At 40.5% G+C, this 23,518-nt stretch overlaps 1 protein-coding gene across 7 annotated transcripts in view; it reads right to left on the minus strand.

Moving 5' to 3' along the window:
* Positions 1-20,898, minus strand: part of NKTR (natural killer cell triggering receptor) — a 45,583-nt gene extending 24,685 nt beyond the window's left edge. For 3 of the 7 annotated variants that reach the window (XM_075044273.1, XM_075044254.1, XM_075044263.1), the window contains exons 1-6: positions 20,842-20,898; positions 20,360-20,457; positions 11,808-11,882; positions 4,392-4,499; positions 3,320-3,364; positions 1,487-1,574 (exon numbers count right to left, since the gene is read on the minus strand). In XM_075044273.1, the coding sequence (XP_074900374.1) occupies positions 1,487-1,574; positions 3,320-3,364; positions 4,392-4,499; positions 11,808-11,882; positions 20,360-20,417 (374 nt within the window). In that variant the 5' untranslated portion in view covers positions 20,418-20,457; positions 20,842-20,898. Of the gene's footprint in view, positions 1-1,486; positions 1,575-2,980; positions 3,009-3,319; positions 3,365-4,391; positions 4,500-6,905; positions 7,213-11,807; positions 11,883-20,359; positions 20,719-20,841 lie in introns of those variants that run through there. The other 4 variants (XM_075044239.1, XM_075044248.1, XM_075044284.1 and 1 more) reach the window with 4 other exon arrangements.
* Between the last annotated feature and the right edge of the window lie 2,620 nt (positions 20,899-23,518).

Raw genomic sequence — 23,518 nt, forward strand, 5'->3', positions numbered from 1 at the left:
TTCATGTGTATCGTTCAGATAAGCTTAAAAATGGAAAACTATGACAGGAGAACCAAAAGATAAGTCACCAAGTAGCAAACAGTGAACCAATGTCTTTCAGAGAGCTTATTAAACCACAGGGTTGGTTTTTTTTTTTATATAGTGATTGTTTACCATATTAATGTGTATACATATCCATTCAGATTTACTGTAAGCAAGCACAACATCTAAAACTTTGTTTGAAGGTAACAGTAAGCAAGCTTTTGACACTGATGATTTTATCTCTATGGAAAGTCAGAACAGCAGTAACTGTGAAAGACTTCCTCTTAGGTTCCTATTCATTTTCCATTTTTAGGGCATTCTTTAGGAAAAGACCTAAAAATGTCTCTTATCTGAACTTCATCATATCATACTGAAGATCTTTTTCAGGCAAAGAAAAAAAGAAAGATTCTTGAGGACAATTTACTCCTTTACTGAAGACAGTGAAGCGCCATTCATTCTTATACCCCAAGAAAGATGGCAAAGAAAAAAGTTTTTCTAGTTAACTACATTAAAATTTACTTTTGAAAACTCCAGTGTTATTTCACAAAGTTCTTCTCAGCACAAGCCCCAAATTATAATCCAGATCTTTCCAAATACAAACTTGTTAAACATTAACAGAAGGCAACTTTTAAAAGGGATTTAACAAGAGGAATAGTCACATAAAAATCAGCAAGTTTAAAAATACTAAAAATGAACCTAGACTACAACTACTTTAACCAGAAGACCCTGACATATCAGACCAGAGTGTTTATTGATGGTAGAGAGTCACATGTTTTCTACAATTTAACAGAACCGTCTACATACTAGAATGGATTTTTTTTTTTTTTTAAGGTAATTAAAGAAAAATCTGATTATCAGCACATAATTTTACATAGTGTTGGTACCAAAGGAGTTGGTATATGCATAAGTAAACAACTATGCAGCAATATAGAAGAAAAGCATGTCAGGAACAAACACTCCAAAATAAAAAAAAATTAAAAACCCCAAAACAATAAACAAAACCAACTCATCCTCCCTCCCGTCCCTCCCCCAAAACTAAATCATAAATCATCATATTTTAAAGAGCACATGCAAAACCATACAAACCACCTCTAGATCTCACTCCCTTTTGCATACAAAGCTCAACACTGTAATTTGCAGATAATCTGTTAAGATTTGGTTGGTGCACACACAAAGCCAAAGAATCTATTTTCTGGACACTAAGAACTTACTGCATAAGCCATATTTTTAGGGTAAAAAGCAATGAACAAGGAACATCCATGGAGTACCAGCTTCTAATCCAAATGAAACAAGCAAATTCTGATAACTAATGTTTCCTATCATAGCTTACACTGCAGGTACCCACTCAAGCCTATTTAAAATAAGGCGGATAACATTGTTATAGATAATTTAGCAATACCATCTTTCTCATGAACAGCGCTTCTCTGTTTAAGAAAAGCTCAACTGTCGTGTTACATCTACTCACATGAAAAATTGGGAACCATTGGTATGTTTCCCTCGGTTTGCCATTGACAAAAGGAACGCTCTGTCATGTTTGAGAATAAAGTTTTCATCTGTTTGAAGAAAAAATATGTTTGTCAGATTTTCCCTGACAAGTAATGCAAGTCTAATTTTCTTAGTAACTTATGGATGCTTTAAGGAGAAATTCTGCTGCTGCTGAAGAAACACGAACGGGTTGGAAAAAAACAAAAATCAAGTTGAAACAAGCCTCTCAAAAGTTACAATAGAAGCAGTTATGAGACAGAAAGCATTCTTTCTTAAAGAAAAAGTTTCATATATAGTGCAAACATTTCTAATGAAAGAAAGCTAAAGTTATTTTTAGTATCTTCAATAAACATCAGATTCTCATAGAGTTGGATTTAAATCCAGCATTTTCAGAGTAAGAACAAGGTTGGAAGAGCTACTCATACCCTAAACCAAGACTTAACATACATGATACTGTTATTCACACAGCATGCACCTCAGGTAAAAAGTTCTAGAGAAAAAGCCATTTCCCTGGTACGGCACGTTAAAAGATAGCCACCTATCCATTCAAAACTGGAAGTCTCAAAACGTACAAGGGAGAAAAAACCTAGATACCTGAATGAGAAACTAAGAAAGTATTATTCCTGCAACCTAAATATAAAATCAATTAAGACTAAACTAAACATGCATTTTATATTCCAGTGAATTAAAGAGGACTTCCGGTTGTACAGCATAATATAAACCCAGATCTTCTGAAGTTCATTTTCAAAGCTAAAAACAGTAATTTGTGTGTACAAACCTGGTTTTAAGATTACATATCAAAACACAATGCTGCATGTTTAGCACTCACCGCCTTTAGAAACAAACCTTAGTAACTTCTTAGCAAATGGATCTATTCAAGACTTTCTTTTGACTAAAGGCTGTAATACTCCCAACACGAAACTGTCTCTGTTTTAAGACAAACTTAATGGCATGCACTTAACCACGCAGAGCTGCTTGCAAAACATAAATACATACAGTACCTTTATTAACACTTGAATACCACAGTAACTACCCATTTTTTTGCAAGAAAGAATTGTATGTCTTTATACAAATACTTTATAAACTCACCATTTTCCTTCCAACCATAGATTTTAAAAAGAGGTAAATGTACATTTATTTACAAATTCTTTGCAAAACAAATAACTTGTGTAGCATATAAACAAAGTCAAACACTTTTAGAAATGAACACTAAGCATACAAACCTTGAATAGGGAAGGGGAGGAAAGGGACATTAACAAAAGAAGAAATAACTGTTTAGAGCTGGAAATTATGCCAGTATTCTTTCTCAGAATAAGTCATTAACCCTCAGAAAGGTTAGACACAGAACTCTTCCATTTCTCCAAGCAACACAGATATCCATCTACAAACGGACGTATCAGTTGTCTATATATTTACTAGGGAGGGTACAAGGGAACAGAGTTTGAATTTGTGTTACTGAGCTTTTGTCTCTTACCTTTTCATTTTGCAAAAGACCACATTCTCTATAAACAAAAGAATATGTTGACAGTTTTAGGCAGGAAGATAGGAGTTTATTCATGAATAAAGTTGCCTAACCTCCATGCTGAAAGTCATGTTTAACCAATAATGTTAGCCTTAATTAATTGTCAGTTAAAGTTAAATATTACCAAAAAAATTATCTGAAAGTCATGCATATAAAAAGAATTCTCATGCAACATTAGTTTCATGCAAAAGGTGATCTATAAGTAGACCTGTTTTCATTAAGTAGCTTGGGAATCAAGACTTGTTTATCTCAGAACTGAGTAAGAATCTGCAAAGACATATTTCCTCTTACCTTTAAAATAGCCACCATAAATAGATTCACCTCCTTTTCCATTACCTACGCATTAAAAAGCATGAATTAAACCTTTTGTTTCATTTATGAAAAAAGCTGTATGTAACATTCCATATGTTGTTCATAACAAACCAGGATACTCTGGCCAGTTATTAGTATCTGAACATAAGCTCCTTGATTAAAAGCCATAGCCATGCATTATACTGTTGACCCTCAAAATATTGAGAATCAAGAGTGCTTTAGTGCCTCTGAACACTGGAAAGTCTGAAGCAGGGGTCCAAAGGCTAATCCTCACTGGTATTTGCTAAAGCACCAGCAGACAGAAAAACAACAGCAAGCTAAAAAAAAAACCAAAAAAGACAACCGTAGGTATGACCAACAATCTTGCCTGGCTCAAAGCAGCTGACACATGACTAGAATGGATAAGAAAGTAGCTAGCAGTTTTAAAGGCCTCCTTACTTCTACTTGATTCTCAAAACAAGGTATTCCCTCACCACACCCATTTTATCAGATACAAGATTTCAGGACACACATTTTGGTAAGGATGGGTATTTCAGGGAAGGACAACAGGCTGAAACATTATGTTGTACACATACTGCAGGGAATGAAACAAGAACTCCTTGGAAAATCTCCTTTTAGAGACTTATCCATTAAACACTTCTAGCTCATTTACTACTTTATTATTATTTTTAAACTTATTCAAACAGTTATGTCACTGTACCAATAGAGCATTACTAGTGTTGCCTCTACTGCGGACACAAAAATGAAAAGCAGTTAAAACTACAGTTCGGATTTGAATTGTTTTAATAAGGTAGGTGTTATCAACTCCAGCAAGGGTTTTTCTTCTTCTTTTTAACACAATTTTTTAAAGAAATATTACTTTAGTTGAAACATTTCAGAATTTCAAAAATTAACAAAGAAATGGGTGACCTAAGCTATACTTCACAGCAAATAAAATATTTTTATGGCATTGTAATGCTTTCACAGCATCTTCTAAAGTTGCATTATAACCACATAAGTTAGAGCATTTCTGTTCCATTTAAAACATTTCAGTTTTAAAAGTGTATTTTACCTTCGCTGAAGTCCCCACCCTGAATCATGAAGTTTTTAACCACACGATGGAATGTAGTGCCTTTGTAACACAGCTTCTTTCCAGTTGTTTTGCCAATTCCTTTTTCACCTGCAAGAAGGTGAAACAAAAAGAAAAGAATCTACAGGTTGTCACTGAACAAATTCCAAGGGTTTTACCTCCCTAGTGCTAATGGATATGAGAGCCAACAGAATGGCACAACTATAAAAGACAACACAGTCCTACCTGTTGCCTTTTCACCACCCATTAATAGCAGAAGGGACCCCTTTAACAAGGGGGCTCTCAAGTGAAAATTAGGTTGTTTCTTTAAAAAAAAAAAAAAAAAAAAAAAAAAAAAAGTCCTCCCCTCCCAAAAGGGAGTATACTTATTAGCAATCCACTCAGGAGAATTTATAAGAAAAGAGTTCATGATAATGACATGCTAACTATTTTCTGTGGTTATAGTTAAGTGCTATGTTAGCTGAAGCTTACGCCAGAGTCCTTTTCAAACCACTTACAGATCTGGATGTGCCAGCTAAATCCCAGGACAAAAATCTAAGCTCAGAACACGCTTCAACTCAGTTTCAATGTGAACCACTCCTGGAAAAGTGGGATTGAGCTACTCCAAGTACGTGCCACATCTGCACCAATCCATGCACAGTGCCAGGCCACCCCTTAATGTCAATCTGTCTGGCACCAAACCTGACCATCTTTGTATGAAACTTGCACAAAACAGACCCCCATTTCTGAAAAGACTGACAGAACAGGGGAACAAAATTGTGTATACAAGAACCATTCCAGGACAAACTAAATGAGAATCATAACAGGGAGAAAAAAAAAAAAAAAAGAAAAAAAATCCCCCAAACCCTGAACTGGTACTAGGGCCATTCTTATGCAGCAGCAGAAGGCAAGCCAGGCCACAGTATTTGTTAATCCTTTCTGAGCCTGAGATTTCCTAAGAAATGGCACTCAGTGGACTCCTAGTGCAGCTGTAGTTCAAGCCTACTGGTGATTTTTGAGAAAGACATCCCAGAACCTCAAGCTTCATTAACATTACTTCCAAAATTGAGAAGAAAACTGGACTGGGCATGTGGATGAGGGTACTAGAACTGGCAGGGAAGAGGTCCTATGTAGTAGCTTTGTGAGGGATTTATACTGGTCTAATCAGGAAACGTACAAGAGACACTGACTTTAGCTTCCAAAAAGAGGGGACCTGGCTGAATGTGGCAATTAAGAGTAAGAGGTATACTATACCCTGTGCAACACCTAAAAAATCCCACATAAACCACATATGTGGGAGATATTCTGTAATGAGACAGGACAAATAACACAACATTCTGTTTCATCTCACCACTAGTTACGGAACAGGCATTTGACACTTGGTCAGAGGACATTTAACCAGTACTTTCTGTACCATGTGGTGCCCTCAGAAGCGTACGTGTATTTGTTACCAAGAGCCAACGCTCCCGTTTTGCGATCTGTTGTTCCTCCATCCAAAATTAACTGATGGCCAAACCACCCCAAGTTTGCGATTCCAAACAGTCCATCGCTGCCAGGATGAGGGCAAAGAGCAGTTTGTGGCACAAAACCCACTCACGGCATTGCTGTTTACCATACTTATAAAAGCCATCACCCACAGCATATACCTTGTTTTCCATCACACTGACTCTCTATACCTATAACCCATGACTCCTCTTACCCCATCTTTGTTTTCCACAGACGCAATGGATGCAAAGTTATTTATCACAAGGCTGGACACACCCTCTTCCCCCTCAAACATGCCCCTCTTTGCTACGGTACTGGAAAAGCTACATCAGTCAATACCAAGGAGGATTTGCCTACATTTTTGGTCATGTTTCACAATGTCCCTCAGGCTATGGATAATCTCCTTACAGAACGGGATCCTGCATTGCACTTGGCCACGTAATCAAGCTGGTACATTAAGGTGAGAGATGAGTTTTAGAGCATGGCCAGAAGTTGTACTTTTACTCTCCTTTATGGTATCACCAAGGCAGCATAGTCCCTATCGTAATAAATGTCAATACTTGTGATATTCACTTCCTTTCATACATGATACAGCTGTGGGCAAAGTCCTGTAACTCAACTTGTTCCCCATAAACCACAAACACTTCAGACAATGCACTCAAGCTGCTGGCCAAATGGTGGAGGGCTAAGTTCCTGCAAGAGCTGTACTACGTCACTCTGATTTTCAAAACAAATCCTTGGACTCCCAGTCTGGCAAAAGACAAAGACCAGTTGTTCCACTGGTTAGAGCTGTAGCACCTCCCTAAGCTCAGACACTTTTCCACAACAGCCAGTACAGAGCTCATGGGCTGGGCTTCTATTTTGTTTACAGTCAAATACTAGCCTCATTCTTTTTGCACTAAATATGCCTGAATTTTGTCTGAAAAAGAAAAAATTGTCTTTGAGCCCAGTCTACTTGCACCTTTCTTGCCTAAGCAGTTCTTTCCATGTGCTGCAAATCGCTTGGAAATAGGACAGTGGAGGAGAACTTACATAGTGGTTTGTATTGCGTTTGTGCGGCAAGGCTTTGGTTGTGGCAGGGCTACAGGGGTGGCTTCTGTGAGTCGATGTCAGCTGGCTCCAAGAGGGACCTGCCGCTGGCCAAGGCTGAGCCCATCAGCAACAGTGGTAGCACCTCTGAGATAACGTATTTAAGAAGGGGGGAGGAAAACACCTTCACGATAGCAACTGCAGCTGGAGAGAGGAGTGAGAAGATGTGAGAGCAGCAGCCCTGCAGACCCCCAGGTCAGTGCAGAAGGAGGGGAGGAGATGCTCCAGGCGCCGGAGCAGAGATTCCCCTGCAGCCCGTGGTGATGAAGACCACGGTGAGGCAGGCTGTCCCCCTGCAGCCCAGGGAGGTCCACAGGGGAGATCTCCACCTGCAGCCCGGGGAGGACCCCACACCAGAGCAGGTGGGTGCCCGAAGGAGGCTGTGACCCCGTGGGAAGCCCACACTGCAGCAGGCTCCTGGCAGGACCTGTGGCCCCGTGGAGAGAGGAGTCCACGCTGGAGCAGGTTTTCTGGCAGGACTTGTGACCCCATGGGGGACCCACGCTGGAGCAGTCTGTGCCTGAAGGACTGCAACCCTGGAGAGGGACCCACGCTGGAGCAGTTCGCGAAGAACTGCAGCCCGTGGGAAGGACCCACGCTGGAGAAGTTTGTGGAGGACTGTCTCCTGTGGGAGGGAACCCACGCTGGAGCAGGGGAAGAGTGAGGAGTCCTGCCCCGAGGAGGAAGGAGCGGCAGCAACAACGTGTAATAAACTGACCACAACCCCCATCCCCTGTGCCACTGGTGGGGAGGAGGTAGAGATAACTGGGAGTGGAGTTGAGCTGGGAAGGAGGGAGGAGTGGGGGGAAGGTGTTTTTAACATTTAGTTTTATTTCTCATCATCCTACTCTGATTTACTCTAATTTATTACTCTGGTAATAAATTAATTCTCCCCAAGTCGAGTCTGTTTTGCCTGTGATGTTAATTGGCGAGTGATCTCTCCCTGTTATGGGAGTGAGATCTCTCACTATTATGGACCTCACAGCAACTTGATTTGGGCTGTGTGCTTCCATTGTGTGATTGTGAAGAGCGGTTTCACTTGTCTCAAGGCAAGGTGACATGCCTCGAGAGAAGGACTGGAGACCCGTGTTTGAAATGCTGTGCCCATCATCGTGCCTGCTGCTCCCTCCATAATCTCTGTAAGGCAAGCCAGGATGTTTTTGTCAGAAACAGATGGAGGAGGACAGGGTGATTCTGGCTGCCTTCCTGCAGCCTGACATTGTTGTCAGAGATAGACCTGGCTACTGTGAAAGAATGCTGTCTGCCTTGACAGCAAGAGGCTCCTTGCACTTAAATTAAAACATCTGGACTTGCAAACCTGCATTTGCAAGTCCTTCAGTCAGTCCACCTATTGAATAAGCACAAGCCCATCTGCTATTTGGTGCTTTGTCAGGAGCTTCCCTTCTCATAATCTCAGAGACCACTACTGGGCACCTAATGCAAAATATCTCAGATTGGGTTGGCAGTGCAGGGTGTTAATAGGGCATGAGAGCAAAAGTTTACCTTGCAAAGAAGAAGGGCACTTTTGATAAAGGCCCTTATGTTGCACCCTCCTCAGCTAATGCATTATTCCCCTGCAACCATGTGGTGGGTTGACCCTGAGAAAGTAAGAACACATAGGACTCTGCAGCTGTGATGCCTTTATCAGCTACAATGCAGGTGGGTACCCTTACATGTCTAAGGAAAAAGAACATGCTGGATTGGCCTAGCATGCAGAATCCTTAATTTATGTAGTACAGGAGTGTACAATGCTCACAGTCTGCTGCTAAGATACTCCATTATGTATACTACATGGTCCAGAATGGGATATCATCCCCTCTCTACTATACAGCTAATATAACTCCTTAGATGAGCACAGACCTCACATATAGCTACAAGAACATGTCAGCACCTGAAAGTGAAGCTGTGTTGAGTAAGCTTCCAATGATTCAAAAATTTCTTGCAAAGACCAAAAGATAAGGACAAAAGATATACCTGAGAGGAACTCACACTTCTATGATGACTGAAGTTCTACCAATGGATCTTGCTGTGAAAAGTGGCAGGAGTTAGGGGAGACTGACTTCTGGAAGCAAATGACTTATTTGGCCTCTGAAGATGGTATAGCAGCTCACAACTCTAAAAAATCTAAAGCAACCCTTCACATCTCAGTTCTTGTTGCCAGAGGTCAATGCAATCCTCCCAGTACACCTTTGTCTTCCATCACAAAACCGCTGCTCCTCTGAATATAGGCTTTGTAGGTCCTCTAATATGATTGAGGCAAACCCTTGCCCATGGGCAGTAGCCCAAATGGAATGCTACATCAGTCCATGGGGACAGGGAGAAGTACGTACCAGAGAACTGCTGGATCCTACTGTGAAGAGTGGGGATGACCATAAGCCTGGCGTGCCGCTCCTGGCCACAGTTCTCATCTGTGGTACCATGCAGGAGACAACATCCTTGTGTAGAGCGTTCAGTTTAGATGCTGAGGCAGTCAAGGTTCTGACTGACAGTACAAGGCAGGAGGGCAGAGAAAATGGAGTGCATAACGCAGATAAACTACCAGTAACAAGTGCACTGGAAGAACTTGTCAAGGAGAAACAGAAGCCAGACAGAACAGTTGATAGGAAAAAAACCTCAGGCGAACTGAACAGTAACACAGATGTAATTAGCGCAAATAAGAAAAGCATTAATATTAGCCATGCGACCCTAGGCTCCAAGCTCAGCCATCCTGAGTTCAAGTTTGAGAACTACCACGGCAGAAAAAGAGATGGCTTCTACCAGCAAAAGAAATTAATATAACTTAATTCTCTTAAACATTACATTCACCAAAAGAAATGAAATTACTTCAGGTTCTTCTATATGCTTTTCTCTCCCCTGCAGAATTTAATTATCATGTGTTTCTTAGCAAATTGTTAAAGATATCTGTCAAATCATCGTTCTATCCTATGTCAAATCATTGTTCTATCCTATGAGTACACAGTAGCAAACACAGTTTGCAAGAATGAAACAAATGTTTCAGGTAGCTTTTAAGTCTGCGAGTCTGATCTCAAGATTAGACCTCCTAACTTTGTGCCTACTTTCAAATGTTCTTCCAATTAAAGACAGGTTCCAGCTGAAGATGTCAGTGAAACCTGTACAGCCAGCTGTAGAACAGAATTCAAATAGGGATGCAATACAAAGAAGTCAGACTTTAAATTTTTTTTTTTTAAAGTTGTTCTCTCTTCTGCTTGTTTGTTTCATTCCTCATCAACTCCAACATCTCTTCCTTCCTTTACCTAACAATCTTCTAGCAAAGCTGCTTTAAGGATTTAAACAATCCTTCAGAGCTACAGAACACGAGGCTCAGACGTTATGCTATTAAGTCTGCTACTGTATTTTACCTCTTATCTTTTGTAATCTATTCTGATTAAGATAGAAAAATGGGAACTCATTGGAAGTTTATGAGAGTTGTACCATTCTTTCCCATTCTCAGTCTATCCCTAAGTATCTCTTTTTTAAGTATGTGATAAAAAAAATCAGAAAGTATAATAGAAAGAGGGGGCATCACCATGCAGACCTCAAAAAAACCCGAGATATGTACTGTACCTTCCACAAGTTCATAGTATTATAAAGCTCTTCTAAATCTTCACAGAGATTATCTACAACGCATCACATTCTGGGATTTCAGCTCTGACAAGATGAACTAAGAAGTTACTGCATAAGGGTATCAACAAATTTGTTTCATATAACCAGTTAGCTAAATGCTGTTCACTAAAGTCAGATATTAAAATGCTGCCTGAAAAGTCTTGCTGGAACATTTTAACGATTTGGAAAAGAGTTATTTCATATACAAGCTAGAAGCTTCATTGTTACAGTTAATTCAAGGTATACTGCAAGTTGCTGAGCATTCAGGTATAAAAGACCAGGAGACCACCAAGAGACACAGAATGCATTCTTCGCATAAATAACACACACCAATTCCTATAATAATCAGGATTAATCTTCAATTTACGGCTGAAAAATCCCTGAGGAACAGAGCAGACCAAAAAAAATCCAAACCCTTACTACCCTTACTCTTCCAATCGTTAGAAGCCATTTTTAGAAAGTTAAGTCCTGCTTAAAAAAATGGGCTGGAGGGTGCTACATTATAGTCATTCTTTTGCCAGTGCTGTTCCTTTGATTTCACAGATCTCTTCTCTCTCCCACCAAACAAACCCAAGACTTCTAGAGGGACCATCATATTCCCTTTTATAGTCCTTCATTTAGCTAAAAATTAAAAAGTCTTCTCAGATTTAATAGATGCTCCTGTCCTCTGATCCCTGTGTAGCACTTCCATGAACCTGAAATACACTCAAAATTTTATTGTATATAATCAACATTTTATATAAGAAAAAATTTATACATATTCAAAGCTTTATGTAGTGTCCCAAGTCAAATGTCACCATTATATTGCACAGTGACATTAAAATTTAGTGTCTTTCCTGATAAATCCTAAAGCCCTGATAAATCCTAAAGAATTGCTTGCCTTTATCACATTTGTGTAACTTGATTGATAAATAATTTCACCATAGTCTCAGCCTTGTCGATCACTTCTACCTAGAGCAGCGCCACATTAAGGACAAAAAAAAATATATAATTTTGTTCCCTAAATTCAGTTTTGCATTCTGTAATCATGTATTATCTCCACTACTCTAACTCAGAGTTACAGAATACCATACCATTTCCTGCTATGCATTATTCAAATCCTTCTTAGCACTAACAAGTCTCAGTTTTGTTTTGACCAGAAAAAAGTGATCAGCACTATTATTATGCTGTGGTTTATACTTGCATAAACAAATAATAATTTTAAGAAACATTTAAAATCTTAAATATAAGCACGTCACTTACCCGAGCACAAACAAAGGAAATTTTTGCAAGTCTTCGGACATATGTCTGAGAAGAGCTGAAACATAATTCGACCAACTAGAAGGTAAAAAAAAAACAAAACAACGAACAGTTTTCTAACTCTTTATAATGATATAAGAAAATCTGCATATAAATAAATCAGCATGTTTTGGAAATATAATTTTCTGAGAGAAGGTTATTTTATCAAGCAGAATATGAAAACATCTCAAATATGCATACATTAAAACAAGCAGCAGGAAAAAACAATACCATAATCATAAAAAAAATGAAGTAATATCATTACATCTAATTTATTAAAAATCCCCATGATTCCATTTTGATTTGAACCTGGAAAGCCAAACTGATTTACTAAAATAGTTTATCCTGTCAATTCATTTCTATTTTGAAAAAGAAAAAGATTTGCCATAAACACAGGTGCTCAGAAAGCTGGAGTAATTCCACCCCACCCCCCTACTCCCCCAAGTACTATGTTTATACACATACATTAATAATTACATTTCCACAGTTTTCCCTGTGATCATTATCTAAAAAGCCCAACTGAATTAGTCCCATACTGTGTTAAGGATTATAGATGCATTGGGACTCTTGGCCTAAAATCCTTTGGTTTAAAAAAAAAAAAAAAAATAAAAAAACAGATGAACCAAATAGGAAAGATGAAAGGTGAGCAGAACACAGAACAATACTAGCAATTTCAGGACTAATGCTCCACTTGCTAGATACTATGAACTAAATTATACTTTCCCTCTATGCAAAGCGAGCAGAGCAATTCTCACCCTCAGTACAGCTACCCCCATGCTATTGGTGGCAGTTATGCTATGCACCCTGGAAAACTATTAAAATACTGCTGAAGAATGGTTTAATGTAAAAGAAAAACTATTTTAGAACTGATTCACACTTTCTATTTTATTTTCCAAGATACTGGGACATATATTACTAAAGAAAAAAAAAAACACACCAAGTTCTCAAATACATGAAAAATACATAATTACAATTACAATAACCACAATATTAAAAACCACATAATTAGCAAAGAAAAATATATCTCTATAGGTTATGAAAAAAGCCGTAAAAGCCACATCGTTGGCCAGCATTACAAGGAGACCAGTAACAATCTGTCAATGAGCACTACCCTCTAGTGGTGCATACTGGTTACTAGTTTTAAGTTATCAAAGATAACTTAAAAAAAGTAACTACTCCAGGAATTACTTTGCTTTTCCTTCCCTTAAAGAAAAAAAAATAATAACTGAAGTTCAAATGTTTTTTATTTAAAACTTTGTCACCAAGAAAAATTCTGAGAGGCTCCTAATAAATTGTGTTCGATTCTAGGGCTTTGTCCAAATGCATACAATTGCCAGCAAGGTGAATTGTTGGTTCAAAAAGGGAAGAAAAAAAGAAAACAACAACCACAGAGACTGCCTGTATTTTGTACTCTTAAGATAAAAATTCAAGATGCCTTCAGCTGTTGAAATGTCTCCATTTCATTAACTGCAGTAAGAATGTTCTCTGAGCATTCATCATTACAGCACAAAAAATCTAAAGAAAACGGGTGAGGACAGTCTAAAAAGAATGAAGAAATAGCCAATATTCAAAGACCCCACATTAAACAGTGGTAGCTGTAACTACCACTATGAAAAGAAAGCTATTTGGAAGTGAAGAAACCATTATAAGCTATGCAGATTGAAGATTCATTCAGAGAACACAATAGAGAAGACACTTTAGTAAAAGAATTACCAATTTTCATTATAAGCACAGGATTCAGGAGAACAGAAATCCCATTCCTCTGCTTGCAAAAGCGCTGAACTGAACAGTGACTAAGTGCTTTAGAAAGGCACATACAGATTTCCTCTTGCATTCACGATGTGAAATAACACAATGCCTTTCAAAGAAGAAGTTATCATTATCCCCATTCTACTAAGACTGGAGAAATAAAGACAAGGTGCTGATTTACCAAGGTGACAGCTGCCAAATAACTAATAGGCATTGCTGCTTATGGGCTCCAGAAGGGACTTTTGCCCTCAGGCATAAACTGTAGAAGCCTTATTGTTGCAAGTCCCTGTCCCACATAAAAACCACCGTATTTAGCACCTTAAGCATCAGACACAACCACACCTGTCTTCTGGTGGAAGAATGTCATCTCAAGTTCTTGAAGATGTCAAGGCAGAACATGGAAAAATACATTCATAACTAGGGCATCATGATTTCAACAGTATCTTTCACTCATGCTTTGTCAATAATAAGGTCTACTAGCTTCCTGTGCCTTTCAACTCCTACAAACTGTTTGTAATGCACATATCCAGCATCAAAAGACTATAGATCCAGTTTAAAAGATCAGGACATCTCTCCTCCATATAACCTAAAGTAGTGCTTACCCTGTTATATCCAGCTACATAATATGTTGCCATGTGCTTATAATACACAAACCACATACTGTGTATCCATCTGGTGGGTTACTATCTGTATTTTACCTAAACTGCATGAATACCATTATCGCTGAAAGGTTATATTTTCCACTGACAAACAGTCAATTAAATGTGCCAGAGAAAGATCAAACACATTTTCACACCTTGATCAGATAAATACATATGAAATAACAGCTGTTAATAAAAAATTTAAGTAGAAATCTGTATGAAAAGTATACTTAAAACATACAAATCTTTCTCTTACCTCTTCCCTCAAAAAAAAAAAAAAAGAAATATGTCATTTTAAACTTGGAGCTGAGGTATATGCTGATATAACACAGATTAAAAAAAAAAAGCATCTGAGATGCTACTAATTTCCTCAGATTTAGACACCTCTTCTTCAAAATGATCCACCTTCACTTTACAGAGAAAATTTCCAATACTTTCTTCAGCTTCATTTCCCTGACACAAAAGTTAAGTTACCTGCTTAGGGAACAAGCTTTCTGTGACTAATCATAAGACTTTAATAGTAAATTAAAACAAACAAAAAATTGCTAAGAAGAGTTATTCAAGTAGATGAAGTCTGCTCACAAACCTATGTGGACTCCTCAGTCGGCTTTAGCCAAGAAAAGAGCCTGCAGAGACACCTCACTTCTAGACTAAGGCAAAAGATGCTGGGATTATATTTTTAACAATGAAACTCTCACCTAACTTGAGATGCAAATCTTCCAGTACCACAAGGAAGTTATACAAACAATTAAAATCTTTATTTTAATACAGAAGCAGGCAGGACATTGCTATAATTTTAATTTAGTGTTGTTCTCAATAGAAGACTGATTCTCACCAGCTCATAGCTATGAAGACAAGTTTGTCTGTACCACAGTGTAGATTTCACAGTACATTACTGTACTTTTTGTGCTAGCCAACACCATAGAAATGTATCCAATCATAACTTAACATTTGCCTGTTATTTGTAAAACAATACTTTGATAAAGTATTCTTATTTGTTAGCAGGCTTTTAACTTATTATTTAAAGATATTTTTGATAGAAATTAGAGTAAGCAATGAAAGAAGTATTTACATTACTGGTAATTACATACAGTAAGTGATGCATATATAAAGTCAAGATGTTCTGAAGTCTGATTTCATGAAGTGCTATCTGTAGCTAATGAGCTATACCAATTATAGAAATCAGAAGGCACAATGACCAGAAATAATCCAATTTCAGAAAACTCTGTTTTCAAATTGAAAGATGAAAACGTTTTTCTTTTGTTTTGTTTTTGAACCCCTGACCAATTTTTCAGCTGAAAGAGAACTAGTACTTGAGTCAAATTAAGTGGTAAAAATTCAGGGTAGGAATATCCATGCTATATTGTAATAAGGGCTCCTGCTACCAAAGTTTATTAAAACGATCATTGATTTCAAATGTTTATCCAGTGACTTCCTCCAATTTAGCTGCTTAACTTTTTAGAAACAACCTTGGGAGAGGAACAGAAATTGCCTGAATGTATTTTCCATGTAAGACAAACTGTTTTGCTAGATTGTTATGCTTAGGCCATAAAGGTGTCAATTTCAGACAGGCACTCCCAAAATAAACCTAATTACTAAAAAATAATTTTAAATATATTGGGTTTGCCTTCTCCCAATTTCTTAGAGCAAACCAAGTAAGAAGCCACTGAAGCACTTTTCCCTGTCTATCAACAGGAACATCCTGCTGAAGGAGAAAGCAGGGATTACAACCATTAATACAGGGATGCACATCCCTTACAGACCGAGACCAGGACGTCTGCCAAAGGCTTAGATAGATTTGCATACAAGTTTAAATAACAGCTCACTAAAATGACCCCATTTTAATTTTATTAATTTATTTATCCCTAAATTTGGGAACACTAAGTCATATAAATTTAAACAGGCTGCTTTAAAGTAGAAATGTGGCTACAGTTTTCAGAAAAATAAAAGCTTACTGTGGAGAAAGAACAGATTTTATTTAAAACATCAGTTAAAACAATGGATGTCCCAGTTCCCCTGAGCTGTATCTATAAAGTCTTGACACATTAACACTCTGTTAATGCTTCCTTACCCCACCTTACACTCTTCACAAGGGAAGCCTCCTTTCTTCTTTCTTTTCCAAAACTTCTTTCCCCAGCTGTCTACTAAGCCCAGTCTTCCACAACTACCACCTGAAGCACCCTCCATTCCAATCTTCCATGATCTCCACAAAAGCAAACATATTTCAGTATTGTACAGAACAAAAATTTACTTTCTTCAGTTTCACAGAGATGCAAGTGAGAGACTACCCTTGTCTTCTCCTAGCAGAAGAGGCTGATCAGTTTGCTCTTCCATTTACTTATCCAATTTGTTGCAGACCTCAAGGTAAGTCTTCAGAGTATTTCATTCTGCACCGACAACAACAGTTCTGTATCATGGATTACAACTTTTATTAAACCAGCTCCCTCCAAATCTGCACCTTAGCTCCCTCACACACCCATAGGGGTCCCCCCTCAGCTCCTATTGTACTGCACTCTACTGGATTGCCATTCGGTTCACGGACAGAGTCAAAGTGCTGATCTATTTTCTGCCAATCCACAACTTTTTGCCTTCAAAGGGCTAAAAGTTAATGGGATGCTAGTTGAGAACAGTTTCTGTCCTCAGGAAGGATAACAAAAAACCCCGTGAGGCATCCCTGGTTCTACTAGTGCAGGCACAGTACTACAATGATTTTTGCAGTGGAGCTTATTTTGCATAAATTCATAGAAGCTGAAATCCCCCCAAAAACCCAAACTTTAGGTAAAGGAGACTGGAAGGAGAGAAGTAATGAAAGAATAGACAACTGATAAGGTAAGGAACATACCCCAGGAAGGAAAGAAACTGAAGCAGAATGAAAAAGTGAGCAAAGGGTCAAACAGTAACAGAAGACAGGAGAAAAAAAAAAGTAAAAAAAAAAAAAGCCACACACACAAAAACAAACCACCCAAACATGAGAAGAAGGAAAATTCTTCTGTGAATGAGAAATGAGTAAAGATAACATACTTTACGATGGATAAAGCCAGTCAGGGGGGTGGGGAGTGAGAAGGGGAGATGTGTGAAAAAAATCTTGGATGGCCACATGAACTGCTACAGCAGCAGACTATGTATGTGACACCCTAGTCAGACATCTGTTCTAGTTACCACAGTACCTGGAAGACTGAAGCCCCACACAGATTTTGCATCACAGAGTAAAGCCAGAATTATTTAAATAGGCACCTGCTGCCATCCCAAAGTTCTTGGAATATTGCAAGTAGTTTACTCCTGTGTGCGTGCTGTATGTGTCCAAATCCACTGGTAGGGGGGACCCAAAAGAAGGGAGAGGTGCTGTCTGTGCTAGTATCAAAACAAATGCTTATTCCTGATTTATTCTCCGTTTACTCTTTAAAAATTATGAGCCACGATGTGCATTCATTAAAAAATGCTTAACAGGCAACTTACTCAAAGCAGCCTAAATTTAGACACAGACACAAAGCCTACAAAGTTTACTCCACTGCAAGAGGCACATACAAGCAGGCATCAAGTTTTATTCCAAGATTCTGTAGATAAAATTAAAATATGGACAGAAAAGCTGTAATAAAGCTTCTGAAAGCACAACCAAAGCTACAATTTTCACTCCTGTATTTTCCAAGGGATCTAGTTAAAGAGTAAAACTAATTCAAACTCTGCAGTCCGCCGCTCCCCCCCGCCCCATATGCACACACACCACCTTCTGCTGCTCCTTTTCATCTAGTCTGTGCTGATCTCTTATTTTAAATTGCTACAGGTATTTCAACAAACATTGGGTAAGCAGTCTGTAAAGGGAAAGCTAAGAGTTGGCAGCTGCATCGGGGAACATTTTTGGACTCCAAGCAACCTACACTGTTTAAAATGACACAGTTTTGTATTCTGCAGGCAAAGAGACGTCTCCAGTACTGCGAGAGGCATGTTCTCTTATTCTCTGCATTTTGCGGAGAGATGTTAGTTCAGCTTTTCAGTGTAAACAGGGTGGGGGCAATGTCTTATTTCTTGGCTAGCAGCAAAATGCAGGATTTCTCTTTTCCCCAGTTCTTTGTCCTTACATCTAATAAAAATGAACAAGCAGATCAGCTTATTGTATTGAAGTCAAATAAGCAGAACGTTAATTTGGAAATCTGCTGGCAGTTTAAAAGTTAATACCTCACTAGTATCAGCAGGAGAGTACGTCTCTCAGAGTTAGTGCTTCATGTCATCTGGAAGCACTGCTTTATCATTCACACTTGATTCAGCTTTTGAAGGTCACCTTACAGCTAAAAGAGCAACGTTTAAGCTTTTTAAGAATAACCTTAAATCCCAAGACATAATTGCATAGTGAATTAATAAACAGACACTAGAATAAAGTAGTATAACCAGATTACACACAAGTCTCCATACCAACATTTTAAAAATTGGCATGTTTTCCTGCAAAAATACAAGTCATTAGTCAGGTGCAATAAAAACAGCAGGGCTCTGAATTTGATATACAGCTGTGAGATTACTGTTATTTTAAAGAGAAAATAAATACAGACAGCCCGAACAGAGCCAAAGCCCTGTGTCTACTCTAGGTAACCAAAGCTCTGCACCACCAAGAACACTAACACTGCAATTCCTCTCTGACACCGCTATCAGTCATCAAACCCAAGTAGATGTGAGGGAAAACAAGGTTATCCACTTTCACTCGTGATGCACAGCACAGGGCTGAGGAGGGGACAAGGCAGGCGACAAGAGGTATTATGAAATGGGAGCAGGAACATGTGCATAAAGAAAGAGCAGAAGAAAAGAGCGCAGGGAGAGATTCTTCAGATGGAGAGTCAAAAGTAAAAAAACCTAACAAAGACTAAAAGCAAACTAGATGAAGAACGAATTGTCTTTGCTATGAATCAATCCCATCAAACTACAATTCCTAAACTGGAAACCTACCCAAACATTTTTAGTAGTCTCATCCCATAGTAAATCTGAATTTAAAGGAACAGAAAAATGTTATAACTCCATTTATAGTAACATTTTTTTCTCTTCAATAAAAGTATTCAGAAAAGGCACTGTTAATTAAAATAACTCCAACAGGAGTTAAAATACCAACAGATTTATAGATATGCCCTAGCAGGTCACTGAAGTTAGAACTGAACCTTTCTTTTTAAATTCTGCTGAAAATAAAAAGCAAGCCAAACAGGTTACAGCTACATTTTGAATGCAACTGAAATTTGAAAATGCAGAGATATAAACTCTTATTTTAAAGGCTTTCAGAGAAACATTGAAGCAGAAAATGAAAGTGAAAGCATAATGAAGCCATCACATTTATTCATTTTTCTGAGAGACAAATAGTAGCTATATAAAGCACCGAGTATATGCGAGACAACTAATATACATCGATAAATTCATGTTCAAAAAAGATGGGTAAGTAAATCTGTACGACCATTTTTACAGAGTGGGGAAAACAGAAGAGGGAATCAAGTAGCTATTCCAGGATTAAAACTCACAGTCTGCCACTTACAGGCGATTACACTTCCCATCGGGAAAATACAAGTTAAGAGATGGATTTATTTTAATTATTATTTTTTTAAACAGGCCACCTGGTGAGATATTCTATACTTCTACAGTCAATTCTCCATTTACATTCAGAAGACTCATTTTGAGCAGGAGGAGGAAAGATTTAGACCAGACGACCTCCTGAGGTCCCTTTCCAGTTTTAATTACTGTTATGATTAAAAATACTTCTGGGAGTACCTCTCCAGTTTCCTCACAACTTGCCCCAATTTTCCATAGTTTATACAACTGTAAAGGTATAATACATGACACGATACAGTTCTAATACAGAACGCTTTCTATCTTCAGAACAGTGTTAGCTGGCCTCACTGAACCTCTCTCTTCACGTATGCAAATAAAAATCAAACGCAAGAGAGAATAAAAAGCATCCGGCACCCTAGTAAACATCAGAAGTTACTAAAAACTAACTCGGAAATAAAGCATCAGCGGCCAAACTCATCGCTAACGGCTTGAGCCAATTATTAAGGCAAAAAAATGTGGTAAAAAAAAGAAACAACACAACAAAAAACCCCCCCAAACCCCCCCACAACACTCGAGAGGAATGCTCGTGTGAAGAGACGCAAGCCTTACCTGGTTCCCGGTTGATTTCTATCTCGAAGAAGCACTGGGGCCGGTCCTGCACCCCCATGGCCGCGGGCAGCCCCCCCCCGGCCCCTCGTCCTCGCCACCTGGACACAAAGAAGAGTCGCCCCGGGGAGCAGCCGCGCACCGCCGGATCCCGCCCGAGCTTCCCTCCCTCCCCACCGAAGGGTAAAATTACACCGCGGAGCTGCCAGAAACTCCCGGCGACACCTTCCTCTTCCTCCTCCTCCTCCTCAACCCCGGCGGGTGCCTGAGGGGGGGGCGGCGGGGCTGGGGGGAGGAGGCCGGCGGGGGAAATTCACCCTGAGGAGAATTTGTTCCTCTCACAAACGGCCCAGATGGGGGAGGGAAGGGGAAGGGAAAGGGGGGCGGGGGGGGGGGTAAGCCCTGTCAGCGCTGCCCGCCTTGCTCATCCCCGGGGAGGAGGAGGAGGAGGAGGAAGGGGGGGGCGGCAGCAGCCGCGGCCTTACCTGGCAGCTCCGGCGCTTTGTTCCCTCGCCTCGCCCCCCCCTCAGCCCCCCCCTACCCCCACCCCCCGCCAGGAGGCGCCGCCGGAGCCGCCGGCCCCGAGCGCCATTAACCGACCGACTCAATGGCCCGTCCGACCGCCCCGCCCCGCCCCGCCGCGGCCCCGCCTCTCTCGCTCCGCCTTCGCCCCGCCTCCCCCCCCCCCCCCCCCCTCCACCCTCTCCCTCAGCGCTTTCCCGCCGCCGGCGCCGCGCTGTGAGGGAATGGGGGGGGAGAGTGGGGGAGTTGGGGGGTTCGCCTCAGGGCCGGCGCCTCCAACCTCCTCCGTCCCCTTTTGCCGTTGGCGAGGGGACAAGGCCGGGGAGGAGGAAGGTGTTTTACAGAATAAACAACACGGTGAACCCCCGTAGAGGGGCATCCCACCCCCCCCACACACCTCACTTCACCTCACCTCGCCTCACGCCCGTGCTGCTGAGTGACCTTCCCCCCGCGGTGCTTCACCCTTTTAGTTTGAGAAGCCTGAGCGGTTTTGGAGAGATTTCTCCCTCTGAAGGGAAAATATTTTGGGGAGCACAAAAATAAAAACCCCAAACCTCAGAAGGTTTTGCATAGGAAAGTGTTCGCCGCGTCAGGGCTGTGGTAGGACCGCTCTGGGTCTCCTCTGGAGTGAAAACAAGGCCGCTGCAGGGGCCAGCCTGGGATGATCCTGTCCCTTGCTGAACCCCAGCCCTGTGTAAACCTACCCAGCCGTGGCTTAGGAGCCCAAGAAGATTTAAATCAAAGGACTTTTAATTACTGCAGCAGGCCATAGGTTATTTTTTCCGAGTTTGGGATGCTGGACCATCCCAGAGAGTGCAAGTGGTAACTGCAGCAATTGAAGTGTTAAACTGTTCAGGAAGGAGTATTAAATCTGTAAATTCTCAGCCCGCTACATCCTTCAGGCCAAGTGACTTCACACCGAGGATGTCCAGCAGCTTAAAACGGCTCTTGGAGTAGCCCCTCATATTCATTTAATTTATGTAATTACTCCTTTAACAGTAACTTTGTTCTTGTCTTTACAGAGATGGGTTTTCTGGGAAGGCAGAGGAAGGCAGCACCTCTAGCATGGTATTCAGCCTGCATGGTGAATGGAGTTAAATGCAGCTGGCGGCCGGCCACCAGTGGTGTTCCCCAGGGCTCAGTATTGGGGTCAGTTCTGTTTAATATCTTTATCAATTATCTGGACAAGGGGATCGAGTGCACCCTCAGTAAGTTTGCAGATGACACCAAGTTGGGCGGGAGTGTTGATCTGCTGGAGGGTAGGAAGGCTCCACAGAGAGATCTGGACAGGCTGGATCGATGGGCTGAGGCCAATTGTATGAGGTTCAACAAGGCCAAGTGCCGGGTCCTGCACTTGGGTCACAACAACCTGATGCAGCGCTACAGGTTTGGGGAAGAGGGGCTGGAAAGCTGCCCAGTGGAAAAAGACCTGGGGGTGCTGCTTGACAGCCAGCTGAATATGAGCCAGCAGTGTGCCCAGGTGGCCAAGAAGGCCAACGGCATCCTGGCCTGTATCAGAAATCGTCTGGCCAGCAGGAGCAGGGAGGTGATCATCCCCCTGTACTCGGCACTGGTGAGGTTGCACCTTGAGTCCTGTGTTCAGTTTTGGGCCCCTCACTACAGGAAAGACATGGAGGTGCTGGAGCGTGTCCAGAGAAGGGCAACGAAGCTGGTGAAGGGTCTGGAGCGTAAATCTTATGAGGAGCAGCTGAGGGAACTGGGGCTGTTTAGTCTGGAGAAAAGGAGGCTGAGGGGAGACCTGATCGCTCTCTACAACTACCTGAAAGGAGGGTGTACTGAGGTGGGGGTCAGTCTCTTCTCCCAAGTAACAAGCAATAGGACAAGAGGAAATGGCCTCAAGTTGCACCAGGGGAGGTTTAGATTGGAAAATTTGGAAAAAATTCTTCACTGAAAGTGTTATCAAGCATTGGAACAGGCTGCCCAGAGAAGTGGTGGAGTCACCATCCCCCAAGGTATTTAATAGACCTGTAGATGTGGCACTTAGGGACATGGTTCAGTGGTGGACTTGGCAGTGTTAGGTTAATGGTTGGATTGGATAATATTAAAGGTTTTTTCCAAGCTAAACAATTCTATGATTCTATGATTCTATACACTGTGCCATCCCTACAGCCCTTACATAGTCTCCAGCTACACCGCTGCCTCACCACTTGGTGCAAAAAAATGTCTTTTACTCCCAAAAGAAGTTTTTTCGCTTTCTAAGCAGTGAGGACACTCTTACTCAGTCACTACCCAAGAAGCAAACTGTTTCAGAATGTTTTCCAAAAGTTGCACAAACCAGAACTCATCGCAGTAATTTTACCTGGCAGCAGTATCTGCAGTTACATCCTTGTCTGAGGAGAAATTCAGAGGTCTTAGATTAAAAACAAAATGTGCTGAGAATAAAGAGTAGCAATAGTGAAATCAAAGGATATTTTAGAAGTTAGGAATGCAGCAAAGAGGGATTGTTTTAGATGTAATTTATCTATAGCTTTAATGGCTACTGTCACTATAGTATTTGAGCATCTCATAAAGTTTTAACAGCCAGATTCTGTCATTCTTTATTATGTCCAATATGTCTAATAACACGTGATTGTCCCTAAGGAAGCCTGTCTCTGGAGTTGTCACAGAGGTTTGCTGGTC

The sequence above is a fragment of the Buteo buteo genome, chromosome 2, assembly GCF_964188355.1.
Source record: "Buteo buteo chromosome 2, bButBut1.hap1.1, whole genome shotgun sequence".
Taxonomy (NCBI): domain Eukaryota; kingdom Metazoa; phylum Chordata; class Aves; order Accipitriformes; family Accipitridae; genus Buteo; species Buteo buteo.